At 58.0% G+C, this 13329-nt stretch overlaps 2 protein-coding genes across 2 annotated transcripts; one reads left to right on the forward strand and one right to left on the reverse strand.

Moving 5' to 3' along the window:
• Nucleotides 1–119: 119 nt before the first annotated feature.
• SNX21 (sorting nexin family member 21) lies at nucleotides 120–5894 on the reverse strand. The gene is made up of 3 exons (XM_075528692.1): nucleotides 5271–5894; nucleotides 4568–4725; nucleotides 120–925 (listed from the first exon to the last, which is right to left on the reverse strand). Exons 1-3 carry the CDS (start codon nucleotides 5521–5523, stop codon nucleotides 251–253), a joined length of 1086 nt encoding a protein of 361 aa, XP_075384807.1. The 5' UTR covers nucleotides 5524–5894; the 3' UTR covers nucleotides 120–250.
• TNNC2 (troponin C2, fast skeletal type) lies at nucleotides 4782–12628 on the forward strand. Its single transcript, XM_075528693.1, has 6 exons — nucleotides 4782–4963; nucleotides 11531–11582; nucleotides 11744–11887; nucleotides 11980–12094; nucleotides 12193–12329; nucleotides 12469–12628. The coding sequence occupies exons 2-6, from the start codon at nucleotides 11573–11575 to the stop codon at nucleotides 12498–12500; spliced, it is 438 nt and encodes a 145-aa protein (XP_075384808.1). The 5' UTR covers nucleotides 4782–4963; nucleotides 11531–11572; the 3' UTR covers nucleotides 12501–12628.
• Nucleotides 12629–13329: the final 701 nt, after the last annotated feature.

Raw genomic sequence — 13329 nt, forward strand, 5'->3', positions numbered from 1 at the left:
TTTTCTTTGCATCCCATCTAGGGCAGCGGTTCTCAACCTGTGGGTCGCGACCCCTTTGGGGGTCGAACTGCCCTTTCACAAGTGTTGCCCGATTCATAATAGTAGCAAAATGACAGTGATGAAGTAGCAACGAAAATAATTTTATGGTTGGAGGGGGTCACCACCACAGGAGGAACTGTATTTAAGGGTCCCGGCATGAGGAAGGTTGAGAACCACTGCTCTAGGGGCTCCCAGCACCCCCAGGCCAGGCTCAGTCCAACACCTCCTTGATGAGCAGCTCTTTGAGGCTGGGGGGCGGAGTAGGGGTCAGGCCTGCCTCCTGTAAGGCCTGGAGCTGGGCCTCTGTCTGGCGTTTGTCCAGGCCCAGGCGCCAAGAGAGCCGGACATGGGCCTCTAGAAAAGGTGCCAGCAACGGGTGGGGGTCCTTGTCCCCCAGCAGCTGCAGGGCCTTCTCACAGCAGACCTGAGCCTCCCTGGGGTTCTCCAGCTCCTGGTGACACACAGCCAGCCCTGCCAGGGTCAGCAGCGGCCGGTCTGGGCCAGAAGGGGTGCCGAGCTGGGTCTGCAGCTGCCAGGCATTGTCCCACAGCGCCAGGGCCTCACGGTAGAGGCCGGTGCAGGTGAGACCCTGGGCCCGCCGCAGCTCGGGCAGCACGAAGAAGTCCTGCAGGTCCCGGGTCCAGCGCAGCTCAGGCACTGCCTGCAGATGGCCTAGAAACTGCTCGAAAGCCCGGCTGCGGCGTGCAATGGTCTCTGCCGTGAAGTTCCGGCGCAGGCGCTTCCGCGGGAAGGAGATGGCCGCCATGGTACGCCGGAACCGCCGCTGTAGGCTGCGGTGCAGCTGCTCAAAGTCCGAGTAGCGGCGGGAGATCTGGGCCGGCTGGTGGTCTGGGAGCCCGGGGCCAATCACGGCGAGGGTGTAGAGCTAGAGGGGTGTGGTAGGATGCGAGTCAGGGCAGGGACCGCCTGCCCACGGCCTCTTTTCCTCCCTCTCCCCTTCCCTCCCCCGGCAGGTCTGGGCCCCAGAAGGTGGGAACTGCTGGGGCAGTGGCCAGGGGACCCGCCCCATCTTACCTGAGGCTCGTCTGAAATGACCCAGGCCCATCGCAGCACAAAGAGAAAGACAGAGATGAACTTTAGTGCTGGGGACTGTTGCCCCCTCCTAAGGGCACCCCTGCTCCACATGGCTGCAGCCCTTCAGACAAACCCTAGTCTCCTAGGCCTCTGGACCACCCTGGAGGCCCAGCCCCAGCTGTGGTCTGCTCCCAGGTCCAGCGGACAGATCTCAGGCAACCCTGTCAGCGGTATCTGTGATGGACCCAGGCTCGCTGTCCAGCGCCCCAGGTCAGCCTCGGCTTCGCCGTGTGACCTCAGCTGGGAGAAGCATCTGTTTCTTGGGCGGGGTATGCCGTCGGTGGTGACAGTGTGTACAGGGTGCTTGCTGGAGTTTTAAGTCCCAGCGTCGGTAAGGATGACTCGCAGACAGGAGCCTCAGCCCCTCGTTTCCTGGTCACATCTCTGGTCACAAATGGAGAAGCCCTCAGAAGGGCTGCTTTACTGACGGATTGACTTCGCCAACCAACTAAAGAGAGAGCCAGCAGGCTCATTTAAAGTCAGTATTAGGCAAGTAACGGCCAGGTGGTTTTCTGCTAGGACGAGAACTGGGAAGGGAGTTCTGAAGGACTGAGGTTTGGGAAAGGGGGGGTGGGGGTAGAGTGTGGTGTGTGAGTGTGTGTGTCCTTCTGTCCCCGTGTGAGTGAGGATCAATGCTCAGAGGCATAGATACGGGGATTAGTCACACTAACCCAAATCAAAGATTCCAACCCATGGCGACTCCTCCGCACGTCACAGTAAACAGTGCTCCACGGGATCTTCTGTGGCTGTGACCTTTGGCTAGCAGACAGCCAGGACTTTCTCCCGAGGTGCCCCTGGGTACATTCAGGCCACCAATCTTCTGGGCAGGAAGGCTTTACTGTTAGTATCACCCAGGGGCTGTACACGAACACGAGACCCCACCTTTACCCCTCCGTGTTGTGAGGAGCAGCAGGGCAAAGCCACCCGGGCCACTTCACCTCTTGAAGCTTCTCCATCTACTAATGCGGTGGTTTCTGGTGGGTGCTGTCACGTGGGCATGACTCCCGGCGACCCCGTGCACAACAGAAGAGGCCGGCGCCTGGGCCTGCGCCATCCGCGCCGGCACCATCGGTGCCATGTTCGAGGGCACTTTTGCAGCCGTTGTCAATCCCGCTTGTTGAGGGTCTCCTCTCTCTCTGACCCTCTACTTGTTCAAGTATGTTCAGAGACCGGATCCGACTTTCCATTCAAATCTGCATTCCCGAAACATGCTGCCTGTGAAACCCTTTCTTGAACGATTACTACTGTCCCAGGGAACCGCTGCTTTGCAGGAAACACTAGTCTCCAAAAGCCGCTCATGTTCTTCTTTGGGCAGAACACCACGTACAGCCATGATCTCTTAGGATCCTTGGAATCTCATGCCAAGGCAGGAAATCCACGGCCAGAGCTCCTGAGCCTAACCTTGCCCTATGCCATGTGCCAAGCACTTTGCGCTTTAGCTTCACCCCCATTGTCCCAGCAGCTCTGAGAGAAAGACACACCATGGCTGGTAAACAGACAAACTCAGTGCCGTTGAGTTGATGCCAACTCGTTGGGGCCCTATCCAACGGAATAAAACTGCCCCTGAGAGTTCCCAAGACTGACTCTGTGTGAGAGTAGGCAAGTAGAAAGACCCGTCTTTCTCCTGCAGAGCAGCTGATGGGTTCAAACTGCTGGCCAAATGGACCACAGCCCCATGTGGGACCAGTCTGTCTCCAGGTAAACGGTGGGGGTGGGGGGATAAACACTTGCTCAGAGGCACACAGCTGATAAGTAGCCCTGCGGAGATTCAAACCCAGGGTAATTTCAATCCCAAGGCCTGTGTTTTCAGCCCCCAGAAGTTAGATGGGGGTCAAAATCAGGCCCCTATTCTTCCTTGCCTCTGTGCTGCTGCTAGGTGACAGATCTTTGGTGTCTCCTTCCTGGGCACAACACCCCACTCCATCCCAGAGCGCTGAGACTTTGGCCTATCACAGCGTCAATCCCTGCTCAAATTTGGGAGAAGGGGGGCCAAGGGGTGTGGCCCTGTTTACGAACAGCAGAGAAGGGTGGAGAGGCCCAGATGTGGGACAGGGCTCTAGGCTCCCTTCTTGCTGAGTCAGAGGAGGAGGAGGAAGAGGATGGTGCAGAGAGATAGGACAGGCAGGGCACCAACTCCACTCCCACAACCAGGATTAGTCAGGCCAGGCTGGGTTTCAGGCCTGACAGGGAGCACAGCCCAGCAGCAAGCCCAATTCCCCATGCCAGCTCCTCCCAAAGGGAAGAAAACGGGGCTCTCTCCTGCATGCCACTCTTTCTCCAGCCCTGGTCCCCTAAGTCTAGACCTTAGGATAAGATTAAACTCGCACTGTTTGGGGTGAGCGTTTGAGAATGGATTCACCTGGATTGGAAGGAAGCCACACAGTAGGGCCAAGCTGCCAGCCCTTTCAACCAAACCGCTGTCATCCAGTTGGTTCCCACTGAGAGCCATCCTACAAGGACCAGAACTGCCCCTCACTGGGTTTCCCAGGCTGGCATCTTTCTAGAAGCAGTCGGCCTCATCATCTTTCTCCCATGCGGTTGCGGGTGGGTTCGAACCACCCCCACCTCTGGGTTAGCAGTGGCATGCTTAACCACAGTACAACCAGGGCTCCTTATCCCTAAACCATACCCACTGCTATCGAGTCCATTCCACTCACCACGACCCTAACGAGGGGTCTCCGAGGCTCTGCAAAGGGAGTGAACAGTCCCACCTTTCTTCCTCAGCGCAGTCAATGGGCCAGCAGTCCTGCGCTTACCCAGGTGACACCACTGAGGCCCCTCGCAGCTACCATTTTACCGAGCATGTCATGACTGCCGGCAGGCACAAGGCTAAGGGCTTTCTGGGCACCAGCTCCTCTGAGACAGACACCATTGTCATCCCCAGGGCCCCGATGAGGGTCATCAAGATCACATGACACTCCCAAGATCCAACACCTGGGACTGATCTCAAATGAGGGGATTTCAATCAAGTACTGTTGCCTAAGTGTTAGCCATCAGCCGACCCAAGGGAGACCCATCCGGCTACCCTGCTCATATAATGACATAAAGCTGCTGAAACCCTAAATCGGGGCGTGGTAAGGGGATCCCACTGGATTCTTTAAGGTTAAAGTTTAACCTCTTACCACTAACCTGTGCCAACTAGGCTGTAAATCTAAGCAGATAACGCCCCCCACCCCCCACTTCTGTATCTTGCTACCATATGCAAAACCCTTTCCCACAAGTCAGTTCTCTTGGCCCCAGAGCCAGAGACAAGCTCAGTATCTAGTCAGTCTCAGAAAAGCTACCTCAGGCTACCCGATGGCCTCAGTGTCCTCATCTGTAAAATGGGGCAGCCAATCTTTACTACACAGCCAGGCGCTGCCCCGGCTGCCCTCTTCCTACTTAGCCAGGCCAGACTTCTGGGCCGGCAGCCCAGGGCCCGATCCTCACTCACCACGTACTTGGAGGGTGGGTCCTTGACGACACTGGCGCTTGTCACCTCGAAAAGCAGCCGCTGGGGTACCAGGGTGCTCCTCGACTTTTTCCAGAAGTCCTGCAGCTGCCGGGTCAGGAGCTGACTGCCCCGAGGCGCGTCAGGTGGGGCGCTCAGTTCTGTGGGCGCACAGGGGTCCCGGTCAAGGCACCGCACCTGGGGACTGGGACTGATGTGACCCCTCATCCTCTTACAGAAATGGAAATTGAGGGCGGCAACGGAGACCGCTCACTGCTGTCCAGTAGATTCCCACTCACAGTGACCCTTGAGGGCTGGCGCTGCCCCACCCTTGGCTGTAAATGTTTATGCTGATCTCTCTCCGGAGACCTTGCTGGGGTCAAGCGACTGCCCTTTTAGGTAAGGCTCGCGTCTGCAGCTACACCTTCCCGCCCCGCGGCATGGCTGGCACGTTAACACTTGACCTCTAAGTTTAAAGCTGGCCCTGGCTTTGGGACGGGGTGAGTTTTCCTCCTTGACACTGGGGACAACTTGGCTCAGAGAGGTGTTGGGCTCTCTCAAGGTCACACAGCCGAGAGGGGACTGGGGCACTTGAAGTGTTGGCGAGTTCGCTGGATCAACTCCGTGCGTCCCCAGACGCCCCCCCACCCCACCCCACCCCAGGAACGCGGCTGGGAAGGTGGCCCAGGGCCCCGCCCGCACTCGCCTGCGTCTATTCCCGACGCCTCGTGCCCAGGGGCCAGCGGGTCGGGGCCAACCTCCTCGTCGCCCTCGTCGCCCTCCTCGTCGGCGCTGGTGAAACTGAGGGTGCCGCTTAGGCGGGAGGACAGGCCCTCGGCGTCGTCGTCTTCCAGCTCCGAGCTCTCCGGGAACTGCTCGGTCTCGGAGCCGGCGGCCGCCTCCTCGGGGCCGTCGCCGGCCAGGACGTGCCGCAGCCGGTGCAGGAGCCGCGAGGCCATGGCACCGTGCGGGGAGCGCGCGACTCCCGGGGCCCGCCCGAGAGCAGGACCCCCGCTGGCAGGGAGTGAGGGGGGCTCGGGCCCGGCCGGAGGGGGAGGAGCCTCGGAGCCCAGCCCCGCTCCGGAGTCCGGCGCGCCCCGGGACTCCCGCCCCGCCCGTGGACCTGGGCGCCTCGGGCCGCGCTCGTCCGGGGTCCCGGCCACGCCCACGGCCTTGGAGCGCGCCTTCGCCGCCGGCGCCCCGCGATGCCCTCGCGAGCGCGCCTCCCCGGGGCCCCGGTGCAGCACTCTGCGGGCGGCTGGCGAGGGCCGCCGGCGCCGCTGGCCTCCGCCCGGGCCCAGGCTGCTCTCAGCGCCGCTCCGACCTCTTCCTGCCGCCGCCCCGCCTCCAGCTCCGCCCGCTCCCGGAGCCACTTGGGAATCCCGGGCCCTTAGCTCCAGGAGCCACTTGGGAATCCTGGGGCATCCAAGCATCCTGCGACCGTCCCCAACCATAGGGACGCGCACCCTCCCTCCTGGATGCTCCCACCCTTGCCGGAGACCCAGGTCAACTTCAACATTACCTTCCCCCGCCCCCACACTTTCCACCTGATGCTCTTGAACTTTCTTTCTCAAGTCTAGTGGAAGCTAGGACGCCCTTTTCTCCCGTGGAGAAACTGAGGTCAAGAGAGGTGACGAGGTCTGGGCTGGAATATGAGTAAGATTTCCTATGTTTCCTGGCATATGAAACAGGAGCAAATAACATTAAATTTTCAGTGATTGCCTGAGGAGCCTAGCGCTGAGAGGAAGGGGCTGAGGACTTGCTACCTAACATACAACTATGCAAGCCCACAACTCACTACACAATGTCCACAGGCTTTCACGATCCCTTCGAGCCTTGCCTTTTCCAAGGAAGCAAAGCAAAAACAGACCCAGGTGGTAGAGTGACCTGCCTCAAGTCAGAAAGCTTGCCAGGGGCTTCTGGGAAGAGAGGCTTGGCGCTCAAGACTCTGGGTTTTGCAGCCGGCTCTTCCCACGTTGCAGGCCCAGAATCTGAGCACTTCCTCTAGGCTAGGGCCAGGGTTTTTTTTTTGTTTGTTTCCTGTTAACCTTAGAACACTATAGATGCTTCCCGTCAAAAGGGTTAGATTGCAGTTCCTCAAAACCACCCACACTCACTGCTATCAAGTAGATTCTGACTCCGTGACCGGATAGGACCCAGTATCACTGCCCCTGTGGGTTCCCAAGGCCGTAAATCTTTAAGGGAGCAGCTTGCCTCAGCTTCGCCTGCTCAGGGGTCTCCCTACAGCAGTGGTTCTCCACCTTCCGAGTGCCTCGAACCTTGAATACAGTGCCTCATGTGGTGGTGACCCCAACCATAAAATCATTTTCGTTGCTACTTCATCACTGTCATTTTGCTACTGTGATGAATCATCATGCAAGTATCTGAGAGGCAGGATGGATTTTCATGGTTACAATTGAACATAATTCAAGTATAGTGATGAATCACAAAAACAATATGTAATTCTTTATTGTGAAGTATTTATTTCTAATGACAAATGAAATTTTGCCTTGAAACATAATGTAGCATGGGTAACAGTCTTCACGCCCCCGGTTCTTGTAGGTGGGCATATCTGCATGTGGGCCTGTCTTGGTTCCTACGACCGTTGGAAATAAGTTTTTCCTGATGGTCTTAGGCGACTCCTGTGAAAGGGTCGTTAGACCCCCCCGCCCCAAGGGGTTTCAACCCACAGGTTGAGAACTGCTGCCCTACTATCCCAGAGATGTTTTTCTAGTGTTCCCAAAGCCTGCTTCCATTGGAAGTTTCTCTCCCTGTTCATTAAGAATAACAACATGGGGAGTCAAGCTTATGACACAAGCAGAGAAGTTCATTAGGGAGAGACGCACCTTGCAGGGGGCTATGGACTGGGTAAGGCAGCGGCAACGCTGACCACATCTCTTGAAACAAAGGAAAAAGAGGGTTTCAAAGAAGTTTGGGCAAGAAGGACATTAGGTTTATTCATAAAAGAAGGCTGAGAATTCTAGGAATTGAGCCCACGTGGGCGGGGTTATGATAATCGGGTAATCAGGCAGCAGGTGTTCACATTGGGATGGCAGCAAAGGCTTCTGGGTGAGGTATTCGTGCTTATTATGGGGTGCTGTGCATATGACCGGGCAGCTAGCTCCTCGGGTTTGGGTCCTTTGCCTAGGTGTTCCTTGTTCTGGGGTTCAACCCATGTGGTTAAATGCAGACTGCTGCAGATCAGGGAGTGGAACAAAAACAGATCCCTGCAGGGGAGGAAAGCACAGTAATTTTGCAGGAAAGGAGGGAAATGGAAAATGACTTAGGCTATTGTGTTGTGCCACAAGCTTTAGCTAGGAACTGGATGTGGGGTGTAACTGAAGCCCTATGTGTTGGCCTGGGGAAATTCCTCAAAATCATCCCAACTTGAAATATGGGAATGGAAGAATCTGGTCTCTTTCTTAACGTGTCTCACTAGCTCCTGCTTAATATAGCCGTGATGGGTGACGGGGAGTTCATTGCCTCCCGAAGCTGCCCGTTCCCATGATTGTTTCCTTGTGCCGGTTAGCAAGTACCTCCAGTCTGTGATTCTCCCACAGAGCACATTCGGCCTGGAGACTAGGATGAGGGGGTTGGACTTAGAATCGACTGTAAAGACTGAGCAGAGGAGCGCACCCATCCCTGGTGGTCTAGTGGGTTATGCAGCCGAGTTGTTGAGCGGCTAGCTGCAAGGGCAGTCATTTGAACCCACCAGCCGTTCTGAGGGAGAAAGAAGAGGCTTTCTAGTCCTGTAATGAGTTCTGGTCTCACGGGGTGGGGCGGGGTTGGGGGGCAGTTCACCTCCGACCTGTAGGGTCCCTATGAGTGCAAATGGACCGCAGGAATACGGAGCTTCAAACCTCTTTTGTTTTTTTCAATTTCCCACGAACTTTTGGAAGCCCCTTTTCTGAATAAACAGAAGAACAAATCCACGAACACAGGATCCCTGAGGATTCCAGAATTTCTTTTCCAAAGGTTCCGGCCTTGGCATCCAAATTGAGATTCCCTGGGTGTTGCTGCTGTTGGCCCTCTGCCTGGCTGGGGGAGGCCTGCTTAGCCTGGCCCTGCTCCGCACAGCTCGCCTGGGAGTGTCTATATAAAGGGGAAGGGGAAAGCCCAGTTGCCACTGTCCATCTGCCATCCGGGCTGTCCAGCCCCGCTCCCCTGGCCCCAGGACCTGGGCTCGGCTGCCTTGGCGTTCATTCTTCCCGGTGACTCAACCACTGTCCCTGAACCTCGCCCATCCCCCAACGCCCAGCCTAGACCCTGCGATTGATGTGGTGGGCTCCCTTTGGACTTACTTTAGCCACACAGATGACCAGTGAACTTCTGCAGACTTCTTCACAGATTCAAGGCAGGGGCCAGCTTCCCCTTGACCTCCATTGAGACGGCCCCTGGTTGCCGGTGGCTGCACTCCTCTCTGGTCTGGCCTGCATTCACCATCGCACTCGCCAGCACGAGCGCAGACCTGAAGACCTTCACAGCATTTCAGTGAAATGGAGATGATAGAAGCTGCTGTCTCCCAAGAGGAATGCTCGATGAGGTCATGTGGTTAAAATGCCCTGCACGGCGTGTGGCACACCATAACTCAAAACTCAACTGCCCTCAAGTTGACTCTGACTCATAGTGATGCTGTAGGGCAGAGTTCAGCTGCCCCTGTGGGTTTCTGAGGCGGTTAAATGTGTATGGCAGGAGAAAGCCTCATTTTCTTTCCATGGTGTCAGTGGCTGGGGGGTTCGAACTGCTGACCTTATGGTTAGCAGCCTAACGGGTAACCCACTGCACCATCAGGGGTCAATAAATGGTGGCTGTAGCGGTCACACACACACCCCCCACACTCCTATCCAACATTCCAGTTGCCAACCTCAAACCCCATGTCCATGGCCCAAGTTTGATGACCTTCACCTGAGCTCTCATTTATCACAGACTCCCTGTGAGGGAGGTTCTGACTCTCCCCAGCAGACAGCTGAGGAAACAGGGGCTCAGAGAGACAGGGCCACCAGCTTGAGGTCACACAGCTTCCAGAAACCGTTTGGGTCTTGGGTTTCACATCATAGAGTGGGGTTCTTCCTCCTCCACCATGCTCACGCTGCGGTTTGATGGCCCTTTTCCACCTTGGAGCAAGTGTTCTTCCTGAGGTGGGGTGAGAAGAGGGGGTGCTCCTTACGGCAGAGGAGCGGAACGGGTCCTCCTCCTGAGAGTCTAGGATGTCAAGGCCTGCCACCTGCTCCCAGGCTTCAATTTTCCTGCAAGGGCCCTTGGCTAAATTAGGCCATGGGCTAGGGCTCTGGGAGGGGTGGCACTTGCTGACCCCAGGATCTGATTGGTCAGGATATTCGTTCCTGGGGAGCCAGGAGGTGGGAGGATAGGGGCCCTACAAATGCGGGGGCTGGAGTGGGCCAGGACATCCTTGGGTGGTGCCGTGCTGAGGAGGTGACCTGTGGCAGGGGAGTCCCACTGACCTGTAACCATGGTAAGGACACGAGCCCTGGTTCTTTCACTCACAGGGACACCTCGGGGTCTCTCGGAGGACAGAGCCAGGTGGTCTGGGTGGGGACAGTGACTTCGTTCTCTGAAACTAGAGGAGGAAGGTGTTCTGGGGAACTCATGTTTCTTCCCAGGAGAAAGCTGAAGGGGAGGGCTGGGGGATTCCAGGGCTTGGTCCTTGAGGCTTGTCCGTTCTTGCAGACCTTCGGGGACGCCCACCACGTCAGCCACAGAGCTGTGGGGGCAGCTCACCTTCTCCTTCGTGGTGCAGCTGGGGTCTCGGAGAGCCAGTGAGTTAGTGAAGGTTACCCAGCAAGCCAGGGGCAGGAGAGGGCTGAAGAAAGGTTCCACCAGAAGTTGGGGGGCCTGCAATGCCATGAGGTCAGAGGGTTCACAGGGACAGAGGGGGACCAACAAGAGCTGGAAAGACCCCAGTCTCGCAGAGAAAGGTTTGGGTTTGGGGCTGTCATTTTCCTTTGAGACTCCCCTCCCCACTTCAAGGAGTAACCAGACCCCAGAGGCCAGCTGCTTCGGGTGACACAGGACTAATAATAGCCTGCCGTCTTGGCATAGGCAAAGGTGGGGGAGGGGGCAAGGAGCAGGGCCAGAGGCTCAAGAAGGCCTTGGATGGATGGATGTCTCAGCTTTCTGCACTGCCAGCCTCTGGCCCATGGCCCCTCTTCCCATGACCGCCTACCCCGATGGCATGGCCTGGATGTGATGGGAACACCCACAGCAGTCTTATTCCCACCCCCTTCCGCCTAGCAGGCAGCAGGCAGGGTCTTTACTGACTGTCCCATAAGAAGGAATCTTAGAAAGAGTCCATCTTCGCCAGTTCTCAGAGGGCAGGGAATGATGTGGCCCCCTCTTCTTGGTCGTTCCGGGGCCTGGTTGTGGCTCGGCACATAGTAGGTGCACAATAACTGTGGGGCATGTCATTATGTATCTGAGAACGCACACTTCTCGAGGACCTGCTAAGGCACTAGGCACTATTTCCCAAAGCCACTGCCACTGAGTCATTGATTCTAATAGTGACCCCATATGGGGGTTCTGAGACTGCCAACCTTTACGGGAGCGACGGTCTCTAGGAAACACCGGAAGATCATGCTGGAGAGATCGTGCTGGCCTGCAGCAAGGCCCTTTCGTGTCCATGGTTTCTTCTCTGTGGTGACTGTCAATCGTGATTCAACCTGAGCAACTTGCTCAAGCGCACGACGAGGTAGACAGTGTCCCTGACCTGACTGGAGAGGGTACCAGTGAGGAGGCCTTGGGTTCAAGCCTTCTTAGCTCAGTACATGGGGCTGGGGACTTCGGGGTCCTGAAGGAGGTATGGCAAGTTTGAACCTGGTCTTCTGAAGGAAGGCAGGTGGGGGGCAGGTGGAGGCTCTTCCAGAGAGGCAGGGTGGGGAGGAGGAGGAGGGAAGGGTAAGACTCTTCCCTAGGGCTGGCCTTTCTCCTCTGACACTGTGTCTTCTGCAGACGGACCAGCAGGCTGAGGCCCGGTCCTACCTCAGCGAGGAGATGATTGCTGGTGAGTCAGGGCAGGGTGGGGTGGGGTGGTGGTGGTGTGTGTGTGTGTGTTATGTTGTATGTGAGTGATGCTTGGTGGAAGACAGGTGTCACCTATGCTGGGGGATCTAGAGGTGATTGGGGACTCAGTCCCTCCCCTTGGGCCTTCCTCTGTCCTGGCAGAGTTCAAGGCCGCCTTTGACATGTTCGATGCCGATGGTGGCGGAGATATCAGCGTCAAGGAGCTGGGCACGGTGATGAGGATGTTGGGCCAGACACCCACGAAGGAAGAGCTGGACGCCATCATCGAGGAGGTGGACGAGGATGGTGAGCGGGTAGCCCTCCTTGGCCAGGCTGGTGATGGTGGGGAGAGGGGGGCGCCCTTGGCTCAGGCCCAGCGGGCACCCATGTCCCCTCAGGCAGCGGCACCATCGACTTCGAAGAGTTCTTGGTCATGATGGTGCGCCAGATGAAAGAGGACGCCAAAGGGAAGAGTGAGGAGGAGCTCGCCGAGTGTTTCCGCATTTTTGACAGGTGCCCTGGGGGCCCAGATCCTGGGGGTGCGTGGGGGTGGGAGTGAGGGGGTGGCCGGGCACGGGGCCCTGAGCCTGCCCCTACTCTCTGTCCCACAGGAACGCAGACGGCTACATCGACGCCGAGGAGCTTGCTGAGATATTCAGGGCCTCCGGGGAGCACGTGACGGAGGAGGAGATCGAGTCCCTGATGAAGGACGGCGACAAGAACAACGACGGCCGCATCGACTTCGACGGTGGGGGCCCCCGGGGGCGCGGCGGGGGCCGGGGAGCGTGCATGGCTGTGGCCGGCACCCACGCTGGGCCCCGATGCGCGGCTGGCCTGGGCTTGGTTCCCTGACCCCCCTGACCCCTCTCTCGTCTGCTTCCCCGCAGAGTTCCTGAAGATGATGGAGGGCGTGCAGTAAGGCGTGCGCTCGGAGACCCACCTCGCTCTCCGAGGCGCCCGCGCCTCCGCGCAGCCCCACCGGTTCCATCGTGCGCCCGGAGCGAGGAGCAGACCCTCTGGGTCTGTGTCCTGCAGGAGTGAATAAAAGCCAACCTTGCCAAGCGCGTGGTCTGAGTGACCGGAGGATTGGGTGGGGGCCTCGGGATCCAGGGCCGACCGGCAGGCCGGGCCCGTCTAGGCGACGCCTGGAGGACCCAGGAGCCCAGGGAGTCCGAGGAGGCGGTGGCTGCCAGCTGCAAGGCAGCGCTGGCCAACCTGGGTGGCGGGTTCCTGGTCGGTCACTGGCAGCTGGTGCTGGGCGTGGGCAGCTCCGCTGGGAAGCTCCTGGCGGAGGAGGGAGGCAGCAGGGACTTCAGGCGTCGGAGGGAGGGCACCCTGGCAGGGCAGCAGGCTGGGATGGATGGGGTGGGATGAGGGCTGCAGGGCCAGACAGTTGCCGCCACTTTCCGGCCTGCCTTTCTTTCTGGAGACTTTGGGGGCTGGGTGTCCCACTGGAGCTTGTGTGTGTGTGTGGTATGGTGCGTGTTTGGTGTGTCTGTGGTATGGTGTGTGTATGTGTGGTGTATTCACTCATATCTCTGCTAGTCCTGCTGGTCTGTTCTTACTGGGGATTGGAGGGGTGGGACACACACCACTGAGGTGCTGCCCTGTCATGCCAACCCTAGATCCCAATCCCTGCCTCATGCCCCCTCCAAGGAGCAGCTTCTAGAATTCAAACCCGAGTCCCTCCCTCTGCTCCCTCCCTCCCCGCTCCCCCACTTGGCTTGTGGGACTCCAGCCACACTGGG

Source organism: Tenrec ecaudatus, chromosome 12 (genome assembly GCF_050624435.1).
Source record: "Tenrec ecaudatus isolate mTenEca1 chromosome 12, mTenEca1.hap1, whole genome shotgun sequence".
Taxonomy (NCBI): domain Eukaryota; kingdom Metazoa; phylum Chordata; class Mammalia; order Afrosoricida; family Tenrecidae; genus Tenrec; species Tenrec ecaudatus.